At 37.3% G+C, this 23,851-nt stretch overlaps 1 protein-coding gene across 5 annotated transcripts in view; it reads left to right on the top strand.

The window, feature by feature from the left end:
• Positions 1 to 23,851, top strand: part of PPP1R9A (protein phosphatase 1 regulatory subunit 9A) — a 127,435-nt gene that overhangs the window by 60,582 nt on the left and 43,002 nt on the right. For all 5 annotated transcript variants that reach the window (XM_056485754.1, XM_056485757.1, XM_056485756.1 and 2 more), the window contains exons 3-5: positions 5,891 to 6,023; positions 6,523 to 6,643; positions 11,464 to 11,568. In XM_056485754.1, coding sequence (XP_056341729.1) covers positions 5,891 to 6,023; positions 6,523 to 6,643; positions 11,464 to 11,568 — 359 coding nt within the window. The remainder of the gene's footprint in view (positions 1 to 5,890; positions 6,024 to 6,522; positions 6,644 to 11,463; positions 11,569 to 23,851) is intronic.

The following is a 23,851-nucleotide window of genomic DNA, read 5'->3' as shown; positions in this document are numbered from 1 at the left end:
TTGTTGGTAAGTTACAGTAGTCAAAAATAGAGTAAAAAAAAAAAAAGGCAAGATCAGGCAAAGGCATGAATTACATATGAAGTGTACCTGTGAAGTACACAACACTTAGAATCCCAAGGAGATGTTTTTTATATGACCAGTAAGACTCAGGGAAGCCACTAAGCCTCCTCACTAGTAATTTATACCTCCTGTCACACTGTTGCATCCAAGCTGCTGCATTAGAAAAGCCAACCCACTATCAGAGAGGATTTAGACCCAGGTCTGCAAAACTCATCGAAGAGAATTGAGTGAAAATTGTTTCTGTACCATTAATATAAAACAGGACAGTATTGTAGTTTCCCATTTATATTAATGGTTATGACAAAAATAAATGTGAGAAAGAAAAATTCTCATGGAATTGTAACTCGTCACTGGATTTAGAAAAAAAAAAAAAGGCAGGAATATTCAGATAAGTCTCAACTCCAGATTTCAGTGCACCTTGCTGTTTTACTCACTTACTAAAACAAACAGCCAACAGCCCTAATAGAGGTACAAGTTCCATGTGAGCTGAGGTTTTACTCTTCAGTAACAGAGCTTACTTTTACTTGCTAATTACTCTGACCTGTTTTAACTAAGAGTAACAGCATGAAGTTTTTACATGGGACATGCATCTCATTTACAGCTACAGTGATTTTGTATTCTCTCTGCTATGTAGGCAAGTAGCAATGTAAATTGCAATAAAACTAGTACATCAGCAATAAACAAGTACACACTGAATAAATAATAAGTGGATATATAAACAATAATTTCCAGTGATTCTAGGAAACTACCTAAAGGAAACAAGTGTTTTAAAAAGTTTGCACCAAAAAGTGAGCCAAGTAGAAGGAACAGGGGAGAGATGATCCATGTGCTATACCACCTAGACAATTTTGGTTCCATGTTTTGGTCCAAAACTGCAGTGGATCAAATTTAAGATACTAGTTTCAGTGAAAGAAGCCTAACAGAGAAGTCTGGCTGGTTCTTTAACCACTTATACCATGAAGCAAACACACCCTCATGTCACGGGATTAGTGAATGTGTGTGGTTAGCCCATACATTTTAATGCTTGTGTCCCACCAGGAAATGTCACTGTGTCACCATTTGGGGTTAGGAGGATATGCTATAGTGCACAAAGGTGTGTGGATCCAAACTGAGATCTGTAGGCACTGCTGCAGGACAGTGACACTGTGGTGTTCTACTACAAATGGTTTTCACGATGTTCCAACAGGTAGAAAACAAGGTAACTTGTTCCAGTTGTCTAAAACAAGAGTACATAGAGATGTTTTCCAGTTTTCAACAAATTGAGCAGTTTGTCTGTGTGCCATGGCAGCTGCTCCTGGCTTGTTATATATCTGAAGAGGTCTCTCTGGAATGGAGAAGTCTAGGGCCCAGATAATTTAGCAACACAGATCTGCTGTACAAGTCTCTTTGCCAAAGTTTCTGGACACTTAAAACAGATCTTTCTCCTACAGAGCTTTCTGAGGGAAAGCCCAAGCACAGATTTGATGTCAGACCTGCAGTTTCTTTTAATATTGCTGATGTCTAATTCCCTTCTGTGTCTCATTCCTGCAATTGGGAAGATTTGTCTCTTGGTTGCTTCCTTGCTGCAGTGTTAGTGACGGCTGATGCCCACACAGGCTTTAGGGGAGCATGAAGCCAGGAAAGCTGGAGGAAGCCTCCTCACTGACTCACTGCCTTTGACTGTGACAAAGCAACCACTTTGCAGAGAAAAAAACTTTTTAAAAAAATAGTTACCAAATTCAGACATTGCCAGAGCTTCCTCTCCTTCCTGACGTTATAAAGATTTTAAAGCAGAAGGTAATAGTCACAGTGTGATTTCTCATCCTCATTTAGCTTCTTCAGCACAGCCAGAGTGGTTATCCTCAGTGCTTCATGATAGATAATCTACTTCTATAGATTATCTACTCCCTTGCAGTTAGAATGTATTCCCCCTTGTCCTGTCACTACATGCTCTTGTAAATAGTCTCTCTCCATCTTTTTTGCAGGCTCTCTTCAGGTGCTGAAGGCCACAGTTATGTCACCCCTAAGCCTTTTGTTTTCCAGGCTGAACAACCCCAATTCTCTCAGCCTTACATCAGATACAACAATTTTTATGTTGCACAGTTTATAGTATGCAACATTAATATTGTGGTTTATGTAGTACCAAGCTGGTTAGCCCATGGGGGGAATAGCCCACGTGATTCTTTAAAGTTACCTCCATTCTAACTCGCTTAAAAAAATTTTAAAAAATCAACCTTTTCACTACCAACTGGTTACTGTTAGCTGAATTCTGTAAATTATTGGTAGTTTAGAGCTATGGGAAAACCCTCAAACTTAGGCAACTTTGCCTTTCTCAAGAATAATCAATTTTCATCCTTCTGATCTTACTCCTAAATATGAAGTACTAAAACAAAAATTGCAGGGTTTTTTTTTCTGAATTAGTCAGCACCATGTTTTTATAGTTAGTGACATGTCTTCTCCAGTTTATGCTCTGCCAAGGAGAAGCAAATGATCTGTGTGCATTTGTATGATTTCCCTAGGGATGCCACCCAGGGTGCCTAACAATTATACCTGCTTTTTTCATATTACAGTTTGTTACTATATTGGTGTTGGATGAATCACTGGTGACCCCTTTTTTTGTCACTTTAGAGAACACAGAAGTATGTTCTGTTAGCAGCAGTTCTTCAGGGCTTGTTTCAACACGTCACCACTTTTTGTTTTCCACAAGTGCTGTTGTGAATCCTAGAAAATGTCACAAGTGAATTCTATGAAAGCTTTTTATTTTTTCTAAACACTTCTAGTGGTGAAATTGGAGATTAAGAAAATATGTTGGATTTTCATGAAAAGGAACTTGCTTATGATGTGACTCTTGGGGATGATTCTGTACAGGGCCCAGAGCTGGACTCTGTGATCCTTCTGGGTCCCTTCCAGCTCAGCATTTTCTGTGACTGTGACTTTACTGGACTGGCTGCTTGGCCAGAGTGGCAGTAAAACCAAATCTGTCAAATGACAGGGAATAAGAGAGTTCCCATGACTCTGAGATCCCACACACACTTCGGGAAACACAACAGCAACAGACGTCGTGAAACCGTTCTACTTAAATCAAGTTAACCACACTTTGGGGAAGAAGTTATAAATTTTTATCTTATTTTTAGTGCAGTAAAATCTTGAGTGATGATTCTCATGAGCAAGCAGGTAATTATTCTGGTGGATAGACTATTTCATAAAGAAAGAAAATTTCCAAATTTTCTTTTCTTCAGTTTAACACCCAGAGATTCATTTAATAGAATCAGTCAACCATGAAATGTGATTGCACAAAATGAGATAAATAACATACAGGAATATCCTTCTTGTTTTCCCGTAGTCAGGAGGAGACAAATGCCTTGTTGAAGGCAGTGGACAAAGTTTTATGACCAGTGTACAAAAGACAGTGAGTTAATGCCAGTTAGGAACCATAGAGCTTTGTGCAATCAGTGATCTGCAATCTCAGATTGAATGCTTAGGTGAGGTACTAGATAAGAGTGGCCTGATGTATTTGCAGACATAATGATAACTTTTCATCACCAACAGTATATTTATTTTCCTTTTAGTGAGGTTATCAAAATACTCCAAAACAGTGAGCAGAATCTAGGAAACTATCTCTTCTGTCTAATCTGATTCAAGAAAGATCATCCCAAACCTGAGTTCAGTATATGATTTGATGCTTTCAAAGAAAATTATTCTAAAGCATATCCAGTCATTTTGTACTAAATCTAAAACTGCTTCCACAACATTCTCATGCCGGTCATTGAATACAAGGAAAAGAGTTGTGCCCATTAACTTGATGTAAAGAAATCCAGAACTAAATATATTAATTTTGTGGCATCATTTTCCCCTGTACCTCTCTCTCAGCTGTTCTTTGTCTCCAGCAAGCAGTATCTCCCTTTACCTTGATGCAGTTCCTCTCCATTCTTATTTGAGGCATGGGTCTCTCATCATGTTAATAAATGAGATGATTCAAGCTAAATTCACAGCTGTTGTTTTTAACCTGTTCTTGCTTGTGTGTCTGCTGCATTTCAAACCTAAAGGTTTATGGTCAAAGCTCAGTAATGTTTCAGTTGGGTCTCATTCCATTGATTGATCCTTATTTTAGTTGATGTCAGCATGAATGAGGTTGAGCTTGAACATGGAACCCTTAGAGGGTAAAAACTGCTGCCTTGATACCAAACCACAGGGAGGTTGTATCACTTTCTCATTGCCATTGAGTGGACTCTGTTTTGTCTATTCTGTATTCAGGCTAGGAATGGTGGCCTTGAATTTTATCTTTCCTCATTACTTGTTTCTGCATCAGTGTCTTTTCCCCAGTCTTATACATACTAAAGCAGCATAAAAAGTTCAGCAGCACTGGACAGCATTAATTATGTGTCTTGTTTTACTTAGGCTTTGCATATATGTATGAAGGCTTTCTAGGAGCATTTTTCTTGCATCATGACTAAAAATCAATTTGAGATAGGTTTGTGAATTCTTATAAGACATTTATCATCTCAGTCTTCTTGGAAGAGGAAATTAATTAAGTGTTTCACATTGATGTGAAATACAGGAGTTAAAATTCCCATTGAGTCACTCCTGTGTTTTCTGTTTCGATCACTACTTTATGTAAAATTGAGAGGATTTTTGGTAGCTTTATGGTAGCCATAACATAGTTCATAGACTTACAATAGTATTTAAAAGTATTTTTCTATTTCAGCTTCAATACATTTACTATTTAAAAGAAATCAGTGTGTACTAACACCTTTCCAGGCAGGTGAAACCCCAGGTGGCAGTGGCCCAGCTCCTGACACTGCACTGGGCAGCCAGCTGGCATGTGTGCTCCATCCAGGGACATTGGGACAGAGCCTCCAAGTAGGGCTGAAAAGAGCAGGCTTATGGGGAGTTTTGGAATATTTGTGTAGCTATGTAGAGGGTGCAGTGTTTCATATTGTAAGAGGAACAGTGATAAAGGAAAACGTGGCTACGCAATGATGCCTTCTGTGGGTTGTCTGTGAAAGAGGAAGAGAAAATCTTTATTTGAAAGTGATGAATATGATGCATCCGTGGGACTGAAGCTCAGTAAAATTATTACCACTAGTAATACATACTCTTTCCTTACTGCCAAGTGCAGACAGTTAAATGAATTAGGCTGGCAAACTCTGATGTCTAAAATATGAAAATATGCTTTTCCTGACTAATGTTTCTGAAGGTCTGAATAATCACTGATTAAAGGCCATGTTGAAAGTATGATAGTAAGTAGCATAACTAATATAATCAGGTTAATGCAGTCACTGTTAAATTAATGCTTTAGAGATGAAATAAACCTGTAAACCTGGTTAGTTTAAAAAAATACCCACGCCTGTGTATATTTCTGTTCTAAAAAAGTTAATACATAATATGGAACATAATATCTAGGTTATCCATAGGTGATATAAATGTAGATTAGTAATCTTCAGGTTGAGCTTTGTTCAGATGAATGTGAACCAGAATGTCATAAGGCCTAAAGACTAATATAGAAGCACTATACAGATTATAATTTCAATGTATTTGAATATGTTAATGTTTATTAATAGTGAATTTTAATGAGTTGAGTATTTTAATTATTTATAAGCATAGACAAAAGTAGACATTAAAGATCACCTTTTGAATTTCTAATAAAAAACAATAGAAACTTACACTCAGTTGACTTTTGCAACCGTATTTGTGCTTCCTTGAATGAAAAAAGAATAAATTTAAAATCTTGACTTTTCTTTTAAAAGTCTTTTCAAACTTTGCAATATAACTACTAAAGTAGTAGCTAATTTAATAATTTGGAAGTCTTTTTGGAGTGGGCAGCTGAATGATTTTTGATCTGTTTCCACAGGTTTTCAATACATACTCTAATGAAGACTATGACAGGAGAAATGATGAAGTTGACCCAGTGGCTGCATCAGCTGAATATGAACTTGAGAAGCGTGTGGAAAAGCTGGAGCTCTTCCCAGTTGAGCTAGAAAAAGGTACCATGTCTGTGTGCCACTTCCTGTGACACTGACCTACAAGTTTGAGAAAGTCTACACATGCCTGCAGAGCCTATCTTGAATTTCCATGAATTTGTTGTAGTCACCTTGGCTTTTTTGATTTCAGGAATTGTTCAGAGAGGAATTAAACAAGCAGCAAGTTCAGAGAGGAACTAAACAGGACAGGCAGATTTTACCATGTTAAGATAATTGTTTGTGACACTCCATTAACATGATTTTACAGCGTTTGAAGTGATGTGTTCATTCTTCACTGGAGGAGTAAAAATCTTGTCTGTTGTTTTAAGCCTCTCATAAGGCTGCAGGTGATACCTTTTGTGTGTAATTAAAATGGTAGTCAAATTTTTTTTTTAAAAGGAAGCAAAATAATATTACTGTTACTGACACAGAAAGCCAAAAGGAGCCAAAGCATGAATGTTAACCTACCAAATAACTACAGATAAATGTAAGAAGTTTCTGCTTTCTCTTGCCTTTTTCACAGATGAAGATGGACTTGGCATAAGCATTATTGGAATGGGAGTTGGAGCTGATGCAGGCCTTGAAAAACTGGGAATATTCGTCAAAACAGTAACAGAGGGTGGGACAGCAGAAAGAGATGGCAGGTAAACTAGACTTTGTATTTGGAAATTTTATCAGCAATCGTTACTATAAATTATGATTTTCATAGGGAATAGTTATTTGCTTAATGTATGTCACGGTAATCCAAACTGTAAAGTTTGTAAACTTCATTGGTAAGGTCCAAATATCTTATGTGGGTATGAGAAGACACTGAATTGGTACCATGAGTTTAAAGAAGAACAAATTTGCCAAAGGTATGTGTTTGTGACTGCTGAGAGCCCAGATGCTATAGCATGAGTAAGGCTACTGATTCCAAACACTGTGACACTTTTGAAGGTAGTTTAGATTCTAAAGGTGTTGAGCTTCCACCTGTTCTATTGGCTTCAAGACAGCTTTAGATAGGCAATACTTAAAAAAAGACTTCTGTTCAACATTTGATTATTTGGTGTGAGAGGAGGTTGGAACCAAGTGGAGGTTGGTCTCTTCTGACATGTCTCAAGTGAAAGGGTGAGAGGAAATGACCTTAAGTTGTGTCAGATGAGGTTCAGATTAATATTAGAGCTTTTTTTTCAGTGAAAAAGGCATTGGAATAAGTTGGCCAGAAAGGTGGTGAAGTCACTGTCTCTGGAAGTGTTGAAGAGGCATCTGGATGTGGCCCTTGGGATGTGGTTTAGGAGTGATTGAGCTGCTTAGTTGATGGCTGGGCTGGCTGGTCTTAGAAAATCTTTTCCAGCCTTGATTATTCTGTGATTAAGAAATTATTTGTGTATCTGAATGTTTAAACTTGCACTAAATACACTCAACCTTACTAACACAGACTATTGCTTTCTATTTTTTATTTTGGATAGTCTTCTGCTCTGAAGACTGTAGTCTTCAGTTTTCACACCTACATCTCTGAAAGTACATTAATTAATTTGAATAGGAAGCTGTACCATAAATCTTGCCCACTACAGTGAATTGGTGTGTGAAGTATGTGATGCTCATATAAAACCTGCTTGCTTTTAGAATTGCTTAATTGGTATGTGCAGGCTAAAGAATTCCTTTTCAACATAAAATATTTCCTATCACATCTGTGTATTATACAATACCTGCTAATCTGTGTATTACACAATACCTGCCAAAACCAAGCCAACTTCTTCTCATTAGGAGACAGATACATATTCAAATGTGTAATGATTTAATAATTGAAAGGATTCTTAAAAATTTTCCAACCCATACAGTTTTTCATTTTGTCCCAGCGCTTACATTTGTAAATTTTCATTACAATAAAATATTACTTCTCTGATATGTAAGCAATTAAATCAACTTACCTGCCTTCTCCTTTTCTGATTTTAACCAGTAGTGTTGCTATATTAGTTATAAACAATATGAAAATATTGCTTATAAATAAGAGTGGGAATAAACTCTTAAGATGTTGATGCTGTCTTCTGAAAAATATATTGCAGTAACATATTCCTTGTTGAACACCACTAACTTTTCAGCTGGGCAAAAGGTTGTTCTGCTGTGGAAACCCCACAAAAATTTAAACAAAAGACTTCCAGAAGGCAGGGGGTTGCAAAATTTAGTAACATTGGTCTGAAATTACTGAAGTATATCGTCTTCTGGATTGGGCTTGGAGATATCTTTACAGATCTTGGCAATAAGATACCAAGTTGAAGGCCAAGTACTGATTTAGTGTAGGCCTAAAAATTATGAAAGGAAGTGAAGTAGCTGATGCCTCAAGATGTCATGACTTTATCCATTACTTTAAATTTAAGTAAATGTTTTTCTGAAGGATATGCTTGACCTCAGTTAGAAGGCATTTAGCTCACGACTGGTATTCTTTGTGAAATTCTCTCGTGGAAAATCAGTCACTCACTGCTGCTCTGTCATGATCTGTAATTTCTTTTCATCTCATTATTCACATGTTTGAGTGGGCTACAGAAGTTAATGTTCCATCACAAGTCTCTTCTTTCATTTCCCTAGATGGCATCTGAAAGGAACTTGTCAGCTGAGAAAAAAATAATATCATTCTTTGACCGTTCTAATATTTGTGTTGGTTTTCAACTGGCAGAATGTTCAGTCAGCTGAGAAATAGGACTCTCATTTTCTCTTTGAGACCCTGATCATTCACTTGGGAAAGGGATATATAATCCTCTCAGTCAGGACCAGACAGTTCTGCATAATAAAGTGCATCAACTGTGAAGGATCCTGTTAAACTTCATCTTTATGAAAAGCCTACTTAATCATTAACACTGATAGCAAAACAAAGTCTCCTACCAGAAAATAAAACTGTTTCAGCAGTTGCATCAAATATTCTGAATAATCACTTGCCAATCTTCAACCAGGTTCTTCTGAAGCTACAGTTTAAAATGTTACAGTATTTGTAGAATAGTTGTTCTGTTTTTTATTGGAAGACGTTTCAAATTGTGATATGAAGTGCTTGTCTCCCATGGAAATACAAAATCTGTGCAAAGGGGTTTCACAGTGATTTAACACCACTGGCTTAATTCGTGTTGCTGTAGACAAACAGGAAACATTTAGTTATCATATTTAAAGGTCTTGTGTGCAGTATTTAGCTAAGGAGGGTGCTTCAAGATGAATCCAAAGGCAAGCATGTTGATAAGTGTTAAGAGAGGTTATTAATAGTGAGAAAAATATGAAATCAGTTGTTAGACTGAATATGAAAAATATAATCTTTTCCTGCATCAATCAATCTATAGCTGCTTCTTTCAAATTATTGTAGTGGTGAGTCATTCACTTTTTAAAGTATTTTGACAGCATTGGGAAAGTTTTGAATCATTACATAGTTCTTAACTTGAGCTTGAGAGGTTGTCTCTGCACAGATTATATTTTTCAGTTCATCATACAGAGCAATTGTGCAAATAATTTGTTCAGCTTTAGTTGGTTCACTTCTGTAGTTGCTACTTTATTGTAGTCTGCAGGCAGAGTTTAAAGTCATGGACATTAGAAAATAATTGTAGAAGAATTACCAGTTTATGAATGATGAAAGCAATAAAATGTCTGTAATTCAGGCTTTGGCAACCTGAGCCTAATTTTTCATTTGTGTTTGAAATTAGATTTGAGAGATAGATGAGGCCTGGAGCTCCTGTTGGAGTGAGCTCTAATGGGAAAGCTGCCCTTTGTGTGTTGATATGTATATATGTTCATATATAATTGAAATCTATGTGTATATAGAAAGGAAGGAGTTTTGGACAGCAGTGGCCATAAAAATGAGTTAGAAGTTAATTTAGGAGCTATACAAACAAGAAAGAAGGAGATACAAAATATGCCTGAAGAATAAATTGAATTAGACAAAATCAAGTTAGAGCTGCTTACAAAGTTGCAGGCAGCAGTTCTCTAACATGAAATACAGTACCTTTGTATCTGTATGAACACTGCTAGTCCACTGTGTGATGGTGTGCAGTGTTGTAGCTTTCATCTCAAAGGAATCTGTTTTTCCACCAAGAGGGTGACAGTTTCCCATTCAGTAGGAACCAACTTCTTAAAAGTTGTTTTCCAGGAGCTCTTGTGGCCATGTGACTGCACCCTGTGTTTGCTGAAGCTAAAAAAAAATTCAAAATTAGATAAATATTAATATGATTGCTGTATTGATCAAATTTTTCAGTGAAAATTGAAATAAAGTTCTGAGATTAAAATGCCTAATATGATTTTCAAAACAGGAGTTTATAGGCTGCCTTTTTCAAGGGAGATCCTTCCTAGAACACAGTGACATTCTGTAGTGTGAGGCTGCCAAACAATAAATACTGTATTTCTCACTCACCACTAGAATCCAAAGAATGGAAGATGCTGCTTGAACACATGTAAAACTGCAAAGCATTTCCTCAGACTTGACAAAGAAATTTATGCTCCAAGTCCAAGTGCTTCAGCATTTTGTTGAAGCCTCTGTTGTTTTTTGAAAAGAAATCTTATCACTAATATATCCTAAGATGTTAAAGATATTAATTTAGGTATTTCCATATAGTTTAAATAGGATTTTTTCATAGCTGTGACTTGGTTGCTTTGTCAATTGTGTTGTTTGAATCAAGAGAATCTATGTAAGTACTTAAAAATTGCTCCCTTTGACTAGTTCTGGATGTGTTTGTTTGGTTTTTATTTTGAAACCATTAGAGATCGTGCATTTCTAAAGAATAGTGTAGCAGTCATCTTCCAGGGATTTGTAATCCAGATGAGTCCAGTGCCTGCTTTAGGGATTTTGTAGCAGTGCTTGCTTTAGATAAAAGCAGCATGGCTTTCATTCTATCTTAACTTTTTCTGTACTGTAGCAGCTGTAAATAGATGTTTGGTTTCAAAAAGAGAGTCCTTATTAACAGAGTCCAAGGTTTTATGATTGTGTGCAGCAAGATCACGCTTACACTGGGAATTCATCTTTTTGGAACAAGTTAGATGAAATATCTAAAGAGATTATGTCACAATTGGATCTGATACATAAGTTCCTTTCTCCACAGATGAGCAGGTTGTTTTAGTTAAATATTACGTTTTTTTTCCATTAGCATGAAATGCCAGAGCTATGTCTTATGCTGTTTTTCAAGATTGGCTTAGGAAAGAATGATATAAGAGCTGTTAAAGTATCTCATTTAATTTAATTCATATGACAGATTCAAGAGTTTGTGTTGCTGTATTTCTATGCAAGGAAAGAAGCTGGAAAATTAATTGATGATATTAATGGTAATGGTAACTTTGAAGTTGGATTTATGATATGTCTGTACAAGAAATGATGCACTTTTCAGATTTACCTCAATCATTTTATGACTGAGCTTTTGATTAAGGTCAAACTAGAAAGATCTCTCTCTGCTAAGTTTTGCTGAAAATTCACAAGAATTCATACAATTATTTATGCATTTGTGTGTTTTTCCCCTGAAAGGATCCAAGTGAATGACCAAATTGTGGAAGTTGATGGCATCAGTCTGGTTGGTGTTACACAAAATTTTGCTGCAACTGTTCTTAGAAACACCAAAGAGAAAGTCAGGTGAGTATTTTGGAAGGAAAAAATAATTTTTTCTTAAATACTTAAGATTACTTGGCTTCCTTCATAGGCCTTTCAGTTTGCCCAGGCAGAATTAGGGGGTTTTGGCCTCTGTGTCTTCGCTCTTTTGATCCCTAGAGAGGGATCAAACGCAGTATTACAGTTTTGTTTTGGCTTAGATTTTTAAAATATTTCAACCAAGACAAGCTGACATAGAAGACAGATGATGACTATACTCTTGATCACTGGTCTAGATGTTCATGGGCTTCAAGGTTTTGTATTAGTTGGGATGATGAAGGTCATGGGTGTTGGTCAGATGGGAACTGCTGCCAGTGATCACTTCCTTGCTCCCCCCGTGGGGACACTGACCATGCTCCTGCTCCAGGGTTGGGGCAGGAGAAGATGAGCCCTCTGGTCCCTCAGATGCCACCTCAGCACAGAGCAGAGAGAGTATTGGATGCAGTAGTGATAACAGCTACCAAATTGAGGAAAGTAACCAGTATTCTTTAACTGAGCTCCCAGCACCATCTGTGGGTTTCTCTCTGTACCTATACAGTGGTTCCTTGAGAGATGTCCCTGTAAAAATCCATAGAATAATGAACAGATTAGAAACTGTAACATATACTGCAAGTATGCTTCTGAACGTGTGTGAAAGTGAGTGCAAAGCTATAAAGTATCATTAAGAAGAACAATTGTTTTTCTAGAAATGGTTTGCCATTTAAAACCCTGTGCAGTCACATCGTTTTTCAATAGCTTGTTAATTTCAATAAAGATTCTACTCTACAAAAATATCTTTGGCATATTGTAAAAACAGCAGCCATTCTGTAGTCACCTTTAGGTTCTCTTTCAAAATCTTCTCCAGGGAGTACAACTGAATTCTTTAATGAGTTCAGAGCTGACTTCTTTTGAACCATGACTAAACTATGGGTGTTAATATATGCAGACCCCCTCAGATGGTGGTGCTGTATGTTGGTGTGCACACTTCCACTGTAATTCCATAGCTGATCCTGCATGACATTGAGAAATAATGCTGGGGTGTGGATTCTGCAAAGAATCATGGGGGTGGTTGATCAGTCTTTTATTTAACAGAGGTTATTTAGGAAAAAAAGAATAGCAGTTGTGTAATTATAGGTGAGTATATTTTTGTGTAACATTTACATTTGAAGTTACACCATTACTGTTTCTGCAAAGACTTACATGCTGTGAGTGTTCCTACTGACTAAACTGTGGAAATGAGTATGTATTTTATTAGGTTTTCTACAGCTGGGACCTTCAAACATAAAGTCCTTATGGCAGAGAATAATGTGTTCCTGTGTTTCGGTACACAGAGCAAATGTTATGTATATTCTGTGTTTGATGTTCTGGTTCAAAAGGAAAAAGAAAAAAAAAAGAAAGCACTCACATAAAACATATGTATTGTATACATTTAGAATCAGCTAGTTGGTGTAATTATTACTGCATAAGTTATAGAATAGAATAGAATACTTGCTTCCATGGGAAAATAATGGAGGAAGGAAAAAACATAAAATGATTTTCACACAGAGCTCCCACAGTCTTCTCTCAGGAAATAAATTACAGCGAGACTGGTTGCAATCTAGACCCTTGTCACAAATTAGGGGGCTGAAAAAAGTACTTCTTCATTGTTGTTGAGCTCACATTGTCAAGTGTACTGTGTATCCTGTGCACTGGGATCATTGGCTCCTGACAGGTCTCCTTTACCAAAGAGACATATATGAGTTTCTGTGTTTTTCTGTTTAAGATTAAGATACTGAGTTTTCATGGAAAAAATGTCCCAGGATGTTAGTGTCAAAATTAGACCAAAAAAAGCATAAAATAACATTCAGTTAATAATAAATTTTAAATACTGTATGAGTTACAATATAAAATAATACTAAAATATTAATAATGTACACATAAAGAGCATACCATGTGGTTGGCAGTATCTCTTACTAATGTGTATTTTTAATTAGAGGAAAGAAATGGGTAGAATTTGTTGCAACTTCCTTAATTTTTTTTTTTTTTTTCATTTTAAACTTCATGGAAAAAAATTCTCAGAAAGACTACTTTCTGCTTTATACAAGCCAGCTGAGAAATGCATTATTTTTCCCTGGTTTGGAGTAGGCTGGGAGTGAAACTTGACAAGGTAGCCAAGCCTTGTGTGGCACAGTCTCCTGCTTAGCTTCTTCTCCAGTCCTGGACAGTTTTGTTGCCTAATGTTTTCAGTTGCACAAAATGAAAAATGGTTCCAGAAAGCTGTTTTTTGGAGACAGATATTTCAGGATGCTTGATGTTTTGGCTTCAATACAGGTTTGAACATTTGCTTGTAAAGAAAGTGAGAGTTAATAGTGATGATTTTAGATATGAAAGGAAATAATGTATTTTTAACTTCATGACTGTTTTTCTTTTGATATGTGACAAAAGAGCCCTGCCTGCTGCATGTTTTGTGGAGAGAACAATTGGTTTCTGGCAGATCATCTTTCCTGCTGTGTTAGAGCTAGGATGGAGAATCCCTCATCTCCATCTTCTTTGGCAGACAACCTCTGCACTTGAACTGCTCCAGAACGTTAGGGACAACATGGGAGAATCTGCTGGGGATGCCTTTCTGGCATTTCCAGCATGCAGCTGTCAGCTCCTGCCTGTTGGCAGTGCAGGAGCAGTGCTGCTGCCCTTTGGGTGCACTATTGCCATGGCAGCTGCCATTAGTGATCCCTGTCACTGCGGGAGGCAGGAGCAGGGGAAGGGGTTGCTGCTCTCTGATCCCCTCCTGCCTTTCCTGTGGGGATGTCCCAGCTGAGCTGCCAGTGTGTGGGCAGTGTACAGGCACACCTCACCTGATCCAGGGCAAGGCAGCTTCACCAATCCTTCCTTCACAGGAGGAGTCATATTCACACTTGCTCATGAATCTGCTGTTCAATAGTGTCAGCTTGATGGGGTTTGTAGAGCTGCTTTAATAAGCACAGTTATCTTTGTGATCATAGCATACAAAATCTGTGCCTTTCTTCTGCCTGGTGTCCTGCACACACAGAGATTTGTGTGCCTTTCCCTGGCGTTACTTCACGTTTATATCCCACAGCATTACGTATCTGAAGTCGTTTTGTCCTTAATCTAGTCAAAGTACATGCTGGTTTTTATAGCAGGGTTTATTATGTGAGATCAGTTGTAAAGAAAGGACACTCATGAATAGAATAACATTAAAGCCACTTCTAAATTCTTTGCAATAAATGCAGTCAATACCTCTTCACAGAACTTGCATAATACCAATACTTACTGATTTATTTTTCTCCTTTGAGCCTTCTGAACACTTTGAAGGATACGAACAAGTAGAAGTCATTGACCTAGAATAGATTTTTGCAATTTTTCTACCAGAAAAAATGTATCCAGACATTGTCTGTAGCTGACATAGTAAAGAATTTGTGAAAATGAGGACATGGTTTTTACCTTTTGAACTCTTGTAGGTGAGGCTGAGAGGAGGTGAAAGAAGAACAAACGTAAGCATGTACGATTATTTTATCTGTTGTTTGCAGTATTGGATTATCCAGCAGAGTCATCATACCATAATGAAAGATCATGGGTTCAACCAATTTGACTTCTACAGTGATAATAAATTAAATTATTCTTTCTTCAAATGTTTTCTAGAAAGATAATCATTATCCAGCAGATGTACTCTGGTAGCCTGTGAGGCAAAGGAAAGAGATGGAATTCTTTCATAATCCCAGCTGGCAATCAGCTTCTGTTTTTCAGGATGAGAATTAGTGTCCTCGTGACTCTAATCAGGCAAATACAGCTATGAATGCTATTTCAATTGATGTAAATATCAAGTATTTTTTATAATTTTACATAACAGTTTAGTTTGCTAATATCTCATATTAGTGGATTTTAGAATTTGATTATATACAGGAGGGATTTGAAACGTGTGTTGTTTTCAATATTGTTGAGTGTTGCCCCTGCTCTAAGATTAGTGGCTCAGAGGGCACTGCCACACTAATACCACTAATTGTTCTGTGCTTCTTTTGACCCCATTTAGGATGTAATCCATCAGCTTGAAGTTTGCAAGTGGTGCCTGCAGTCAAAAAAAGATAGGCTAAGGAGACAGCTTGACAGTGGGAATCCTATACTGTCATGGAGTTTCTCCTGTGTTATTTTGCTTGCAGTCATCCCCATGGACTGTGATGTTGAGTATCAGACCTGTTCTTTGAAGCTGCTTGGGTCATGCTAAGCCTTTGTGACCACACTTTCTTCCCCTGTTCATAATAATGGGAGGGTTCTGGGAGACCCTATGGTCTCTGCCAAAGAAAGCTCACTCGAAGAGCTGTATGCCTCCAGAAATTTTTATTTTTTTTCCTTGAACATACTCAACAGGAGAAAAAATCTAGTTCTTTCACAGAGAAAACTTTATCCTTTTATCATACTTACTGGATTTGTGCTCACACAGCTCTGGGAAAGGCAGGGTCCCAGGAAGGGAGATGTTTCTTGGAAAACTTACTGCATTGATAAGGAGAAAGGGCATTGCCTGAGAGAATCATCAGAAAATCCCAGTCCTACAAGTATGCTGCTTGTATACTTTTAGCATTATTGCTTTTCTCTGAAAGGTTTCTTTTAAGGAATTTAACAAAATTCAGTGTTTTACTGGAGAGGCAAATTTTAAATTCTGTGTCCTCCTTCCGTATCCTGTTGTGAATTGACTAAACATTTTCTCAGCTTTCCAAACTGTTGCTAGGCACTGAGCTGATGCTCTCATGGTGCTTTCTGAGTCAGTTCTTGACTTTTTTTAGGGAACCATGCAGAACCTGTGCAAAACTTGTTTGGTTTATCATGGCTTGTACCACCGTGAAAGTTATTAATTGTTTTAATTCTAATCTGCCAATGAGTTTACCTGCATTTAAGTTCTGCTAAAATGCATCAAAGTCTTTCCATCTTAAATAATTGGTTAGCCAATTTTGCTGTGTCTCATTAATCTTCTAGATCATTAAAGAGTATGTTCTAACAACAGCAGTGCAACTATCCAGCCCTCTGGCTTTTCACTGTTAACTATTCTCTCTTCTAATAAAGAATAATTTATTGCCAGTTTTTGTTTTTTCTTATCTGGAAAGTTTTAATTCAAAGCAGGGTTCTGTCTCAACTCCCAATTAGTTCACAGCCTAATTTTTTTATCTCATACTAAACTGAAAATGAAATCTTTCATACAAATTTTTACTTTTCTATAGCTCTTATACAAGGAGCAATTAAAGGGTGAAAATTAAAAATAATTCATTGTTCATTAACATCAACTTGAAATGTCATTTAGTCCTTCCCTCAGCTGATTCCTCACCCCATCTTGAGCTGAATGTTTTCTGAAAAATACACTATTTCCAAAAATAGGATTTGCATGCCTGCTGTTAGTTTTGTTTGCCACCACAGCATCTGGAAAGGCAGTTTATACAGTCAGGGCTTTGCAAGAACTAAGGCTGTAGGGGACAGATGAAGTCTGCCTCAGGACCTATCCAGCAGCAGAATGCCCCAGTGGGGATGCTGTTGGTGACAGTAACACCAAACAGCGTGCCTTTGTTGTGATTCCTTTTTCTAGGTAATAATCTTCTCTTCTCCCAGTGCAGATTTTCTTTTGCCTGTGCAAATTTCTCTGCCTGTGCAGATTTTCTTTTGCTCCTTCTGACTTTGCCTGCCTGTGCTCTTACCCTGTGAAACAGCAGGGTCCTTTAAACTTCACAGGCTTCTCCATAGTGCAGATCCACATTGAGGTAAAGGCAGGACTGCTAATTACTGGGTAATGAGACAGGACCCAAACCAAAAGATACCACACTCCATGTCTGCTTCAGAGGGCTGGGTTATGTTATCTATTTTCTGGCTGGGGGTTGTGGTTTTGTTCTTCCTTTCCTTGTCTATTTCTTTTTCCTTAAATCCAAGTTCCAGAGCTGAGGAGATAAAAAGAGAGCAGGGACTTCATGCTGGGCTGTTTCAGAAGCCATGTGTGCCTGGTGCACTTTCTGCTTCTTAGATAAACCTGAACTGTGGATCCTGCAGAAACGAAATGTAAGGTGCTGTGTGCCAAAGTAGTGTAAATTTCTCCTGTTTAATCCACTGTGGCTATACTAAAGGTTCCATAATATGTTTTCTTTCTGGTTTCTGCAAAGTACTCCTACGAGCACTGGTAATTGTCCTGTAAGTCTACTAGGAGTAGTGTGCTGAACATGAAAAATTACTCAGGAGTGCTCTGACACCTTAGCATGGGTGAGATAAGACTGCATTCATCACTGCTTAGCTGGTTTGTATTCCTTGGCTATTCCTGTGTAGTAGACAAGCTGTGCCTTGGACTGTTCTTTGTGCTGGGGCCAGCTGGCACCAGAGTGGTCAGTGCTCCTATCCTTAAAGAGTTGCACCTTTCTGAGCAGAAAGGCCATATCCAAATTGTCCATTGGAAACATCCAAGCTGCCTCCTAGCCTTTGCTAACTCCTGGACTGTGTCCAAGGATTCTTTAGCAGAATATTAGTTAACTTGGGTCAAACTGTTGCCAGGACTGTTTCAGTGATGTAATATGATTTTAATATGATGACCAGTTACTAGTACTTGGAAGTGTTCCCTGGCACTGTGTAGTTTACATAGCCCCTGTGTCCTGAGTTCTTGCTAATTTTTTATGGCAATTTTTTTCTCAAAATATTTGCACATTTGGACAGGATGTGCAAATTTGGACAGGATATGTTTGAGAGTGAAATATATAAAGAAGTCTTCATTTAAATACTTTGTCTGAACTATAAACTATTTTTCTAAGTATTGGACCAATGCTTTTAAAAGTAAGTATAACATGAATGGGTAAGCTCATCAGGGCTGGATTTCATTAAGAGCAGCTTTTCTTTTCTTTTCCTGGAAAAAGGAACTTGACAAGTTTTGAATCAGTTCATCCTCAACTTGGTTGGATCTAAGCATAAACTACTCACCCTGCAACTGAAATATCATAATACATGTTTATTTAGCTAATTTTTTTTAGTCCTTCATCCAAGATACTATTTTGTGGAAGCTCCCACACAGTTTTGGTGCACCTTGATTAATGGGATACAGCATTGTGACAGCTGGGCAGAAATACCTGCTGTTCATCCTTGCAGGACAACTCACCAAACAATATGAATGGTGCTCTCAGAAGAGCAGAGCAATGTAAGGACCAGAATCTGAAGAGGTGCCAAAACATTGAATCCCTTGGCTAATTTTGAAGTACTCTTGAGTAAAGCTAGTGTGTCAGTGAGGCCTGAGACTAGAATTGATTTCTGGAGAAATAATTAATCTAAGTGCATTGATATTATTGTGTGGGTTTTTTACATGACTTCCTAATTGTCTGACTCAATATCCATTTAGTGTTGATTGCAGCATAGTTTATCAGGGGCTTCTGTCCAAGATGCTCTGGAGAGTCTGCTGAGGCTTTTCTGATGCTTGATCTGGGATTTTGCTGCTTAGCCCCAGTACCACTGATACCACAGTATCAGCATCAGTTTTGATACCCACAGTTTGAGGACAGTCACATGCTTGGATGGCCATCAGGGTGAGGGAGTCAATTCTGCCTCTCTTCTCTGCCTTGTGAGACCCCACCTGCAGTGCTGCATCCAGCTCTGGGGTCCTCAGCCCAGGAAAGACATGGATTTGTCACTGTGGGTCCAGAGGACACCACAGAGTTGATCAGAGGGGTAGAACACCTCTCCTGGGGACAGGTTGAGATTGCTGGAATTGTTCTGCCTGGAGAAGCAAACTCTGAGGAAACTTTATAGTACCTTTCAGTAATGAAAGGGGGCTTCTAAAAAAGAGGTAGAGTGACTTTTTACACAGGTAGGAAAGGGGGAGTGGTTTTAAACTAAAAGAGGAGAGATTTGTGTTAGAGATTAGAAAGTTCTTTACTCACAGGGTAGTGAGGCCCTGGAACAGGTTTCTTAGAAAATTTGGGGATACCTCATCCCTGGAACTATTCAAGGCCAGGTTGAACTGGGGGCCGTGAGCAACCTAATATAGTGAAGGTGTGTCTGCATGGTCCCTTCCAATTCAAAGTGCTTAGTTGAAGTCCTGCTGTCTGTCTTTAAATTCAGGGTGCTTTACTTCATCCTGGGTCTGGGGGCAAGGATAGAGGCTGCAGAACTTGTGCAGAACAGTTCATCTTACTGGCAACTTGATCTCCAGGGTCCTTGGAGGCTCTTCCCAAAATCTCCTTATCTGTACTGGCTTCACATAGCCAGCATCCTGCACTAGGTATTGCACAGCGAAAAGGTGGAAAGAGCATCTTCAGTCAAAAGAAAAGAATGGGACGTCAGGTATCTTACTGCTGCCTCAGCTACCTCCCATGAGGTACAAAGGATAAACCCAGATTTTTTGTACTCTCACTGCAAAGGGACAAAATAACAGCCAAGGAACAGAAGTCACAGCAAGGGTACTTCTGATCAAGGCCATAACAAAGTTGGCCATTTTTTCAAGTCAGGAGCTTAGGTTGGACTGGTTTCCTTCCAACTGAAATTATTCAAAGAGTGTTTATGAGTTTCGGACAATTTCATATCAAGGAGTGTAATGGAATTCCTTATGTGCAGTCAGTGACTTCTGCATTTGAGAATGCTGTTTGGGAGAGGTTGATCTTGTTCATTAAAGCCACACAAATACCACATTGTGCTGCTGTGACTAAATAAAACGTCTGTCTTAACAGGCTTCACACCCCTTTTAGCACTTTGGTTTAATTATGTGGCTGTTAACCTAATGGAAGCAGCCAGAGTAGGTAATTGAAGACATCTTGAAATAAATGAGATAAATGGTAGCTGAAACAGCTTCAGACTTTAAAGCTTGGAGGAAAACCAGTTTAAAAATCATAGAATGGTATGAGTTAGAAGGGACTTTAAGTATCATTTAATTCTGACCTCTCTGCTATTGTCAGGGACACCTTCCACTGGAGTAGGTTACTCAAACCCCCATCCACACTGGCCTTGAACAGTTCTAGGGATGAGGCATCTGACTGCAGAACTCCCTGAATTAATTTTTCTGTACATTTTTATGGATCACACTGTATTTTAGGAAAGATTAGAAGAAAAGATTTTGAATACTGTTACAGCAAACCCCACATTCTTTCTTAGATTGTGTTTGCTATATTCTTACTTGATTTTTGTTGGATTTAAGGAAACCATTCTAATGTATTTTTAACTGAGCACATAATTCCTGAAGTATTTTCAGGAGAAATCATTTACTCATTTCACTAAAATTGTGTGCTCAAGAAATTCAGTTTTAATCACAGATTTGGTGCCTTTGCAATTTTTTTTAGTACCAGTTATTTTCAAAGTGGAAATATATTTTTTAATTTAATCGATTTTTATAATAATGTTTCTGGTTTCCATAGTTGATAAAAAAATCAATAAGTTATTTCAAGAAGGAGAGGTCTGCAGGTCCTCTTTTAATAAAAGCTGGACATATACAGAAGGCTATGTATCGAGTGTGCTGTAAAATATTTAAATCATAGGTTGCAGGAGATGTAGGAGTTGCTGCCAATTTCAGTAGAATGCTTTTCTTAACCACCACTACTGTAGTTAATTTTCAATTTCTCAAGATGCATAATTCTTTTAGATATTCTAAAATCCGTTATAGAGTCAAATATTAATTATATTTCTAGCTCCATCCCTGTTCATTTTAACCACAACCACAAAGAATATTTCACAGCTGGTAATTTAGCTAAATTGCATGTAATACTTGAGTATCAAGGGCAGTTCATGCCCTGCCTCTCCTACTCTTTCTTTTTTGCAGACTTCAGAAAAAATCAGTAATGACCTGAGATTTAGTACAGTGATGACTGTATCACAGATTTTCTGGGGTTTATTTTGCATTTGCTGGCTTTAATGAACTAGGTGAATATTATTTTGATGTTGGTTAAAGGCTTTAAAATGCCCATTTGTCTCATAAATACTTCTGACAGAATGTATGGTTCTTTCTTAAAATACTTCTAGCTCTTAAGACTAATTAATGAAGTCTGAAATGCATGTGATTTATTTTGTTGAGCCAAAGTGATTTGAAATATATAATTAGCCTTTGTTGAAATGCAGTTCCAAGGCTGATTTTTTGGTCAGTGAATCACAGCCTTATGTCTCTTCCTCATATTTAAACACTTCAGATTATGATAGTTCTTGTATTTAAAGCTATTCTGTGAATAAATATCTAATTCATGCTTAGAGTTTTAATAACTGCCCCTGCTTTATAGTTTTCTAAGTTATTTTTATTCAGCTCTCTCTATAAAATGTAACTTTATAATTTATGGTCTATCTCAATTACAAGTTAAGTATAATTATATGCATAGTATTAAGATCATGGAATGTAAAATGACAAAAAGTTTGGTTTAGTTTGAGAAAGCTGGGATTACTGGGAGTACAGTATTCAGTTTTACAAATTTACAATTCTTTGTCTAGAATTGATATCAGTTGTAGATTGAATGCTTCTAAGGATTTGTTTTCAGACATTTTGGATATGTCTCACAGAACACATATATATATTTCTATTTTGGAAAAAAATTGCTCTAAACTGTCATTACTTGGAGGCTTTTATTCATATGTCGTCTAACAGCTTCAGGTATCACTGAGTAACTTCATTTTTATATGTGATTCAAGCCTTGAAAATCACATCACTGTGAACTGTAAGTGGCTTTGGCATGAGAAGAAAAATTCAATTAATAAGACTTCATTTTTACATCCTACCTAATTTTGTTTGTCTGTGTGAAAAAATTATTACATTACAGTCTAATGTGTCAAAACCCACTTCTAAATTATCGGGAATTACCAGGCTTTGGATGCACTGTATGTTATCTATGCTAAGTTTTCAGGGCAAAAAGATAGTTGTATGAAGTATTTTGAGTCTTGTATTTTCCAAGGAAGGTGAATTACCAAGCAGAGGGCCAGAGGGAATCCAATATTTATATCAGTTTTTGTGGTTTCATAACTTTACACATTGAGGATATTCCTCACATGTTTACAAATGTGGTGCTCACTCTACTGTGTGTAAGGAATATACTCATGCATATTTTTGCTTAAAATGTTTTTTGGGTTTTTTTGGTTTTTTTTACATTTTTTCAGTATTTGCTTTTAATTTGTTTTTACATTAGAGGATACAAACAAGTAGCAGATACAGGTTAAATGCTTCTTTCTTCCTTTAGTATTCCAAAAATTCATTGTTCCTCCCAGTTGAGTCTGAAAATATGACTGGTTTAGTCTTTGTAATACTTGGCTTTAAAATCAAAATTTAGAGGTAACAGGATCTGTCTGTGAGTCAGTATGCAGAACAGATGAAGTGTAGGGGCCATGAAGAAACATTCTTTTTCTTTCAGCCCGAGGTCTTTATCATTACTGAGAACTAATGTCGTATTTTGCAATAGTGGGGTATGAGTTCCAGACTGTGATCTGTTTTGATCAGGATTAAAATGTTGATGTTGCTGCCTTGATTCTCTTCTAGTTACTGCTGTATTTGCTATTGATGTTTTTAAGCTAAGACACCTTATTGCAAATTATTTTCAGAGTGCCTTGTGTCATTATTTCAGGTGGAGTCACTCATTCTCACCTTTCTTATCCTTTTGGAAGCAATTAGTAGCTTGGATATTTTGATGGTGTTGAAATAATCTCCAAATTGCAGTCTTTTCTGTAGTGCTTGACTTCATAGAATCTGAAAAATAATTTGTCATAGGAAATGGACCCAGGGTCATCCACTGTTGGGAAGCTGGCTTACACATGGATGACAAATCCAAAGGGATTTTATCAGTGATAGGCAGAACTAATGAAAGTATTTTTTATGCATAGGATATAATGGACATTTCTGCCTCTCATTCAAATAATAAATTGAATTCATCATTTGAGCCAAATGTTATGGAAACAAATAATTTACTATATCCAGTATCTCAGTGTCACCTTACTGTGCTTTTCACCTCTACCTAATAGTTCTTTCATCTGTAATTACCTAATTATCTTTCTAGCCTTCTAAGAAAATAATTCTTCAGCTTGACATCTTTAAATTGTGCTTATGTTCAGTAGTTCACAGTGTATTGGTACTGTGTAATGGGTTTTTATTATTAGTTCTGGAGAGAGCAGCATATCTAAATATGGTTATGCCACTGTGCTGAAAAAAGAAGGGGTTACAATCAAAACCAATTCTGAGTTCAAGCTGCTGAAAGCAAGACTGAGAAGCATTCTTGTAAGTCTCAACCAAGAAAGAGGCACTTCCCTTGTGTTTTGTTAAGCCAAGGAAATGTGCACCCAGTGTTCTGCAGTAGCTAACAGTGGAGAAAATGTTCCTTAGCAACAGAAG

The sequence above is a fragment of the Oenanthe melanoleuca genome, chromosome 2 (genome assembly GCF_029582105.1).
Source record: "Oenanthe melanoleuca isolate GR-GAL-2019-014 chromosome 2, OMel1.0, whole genome shotgun sequence".
Taxonomy (NCBI): Eukaryota; Metazoa; Chordata; class Aves; order Passeriformes; family Muscicapidae; genus Oenanthe; species Oenanthe melanoleuca.
The sequence above is the reverse complement of the archived record's forward strand: the minus strand, read 5'-3'. Positions and strand labels throughout refer to the sequence as shown.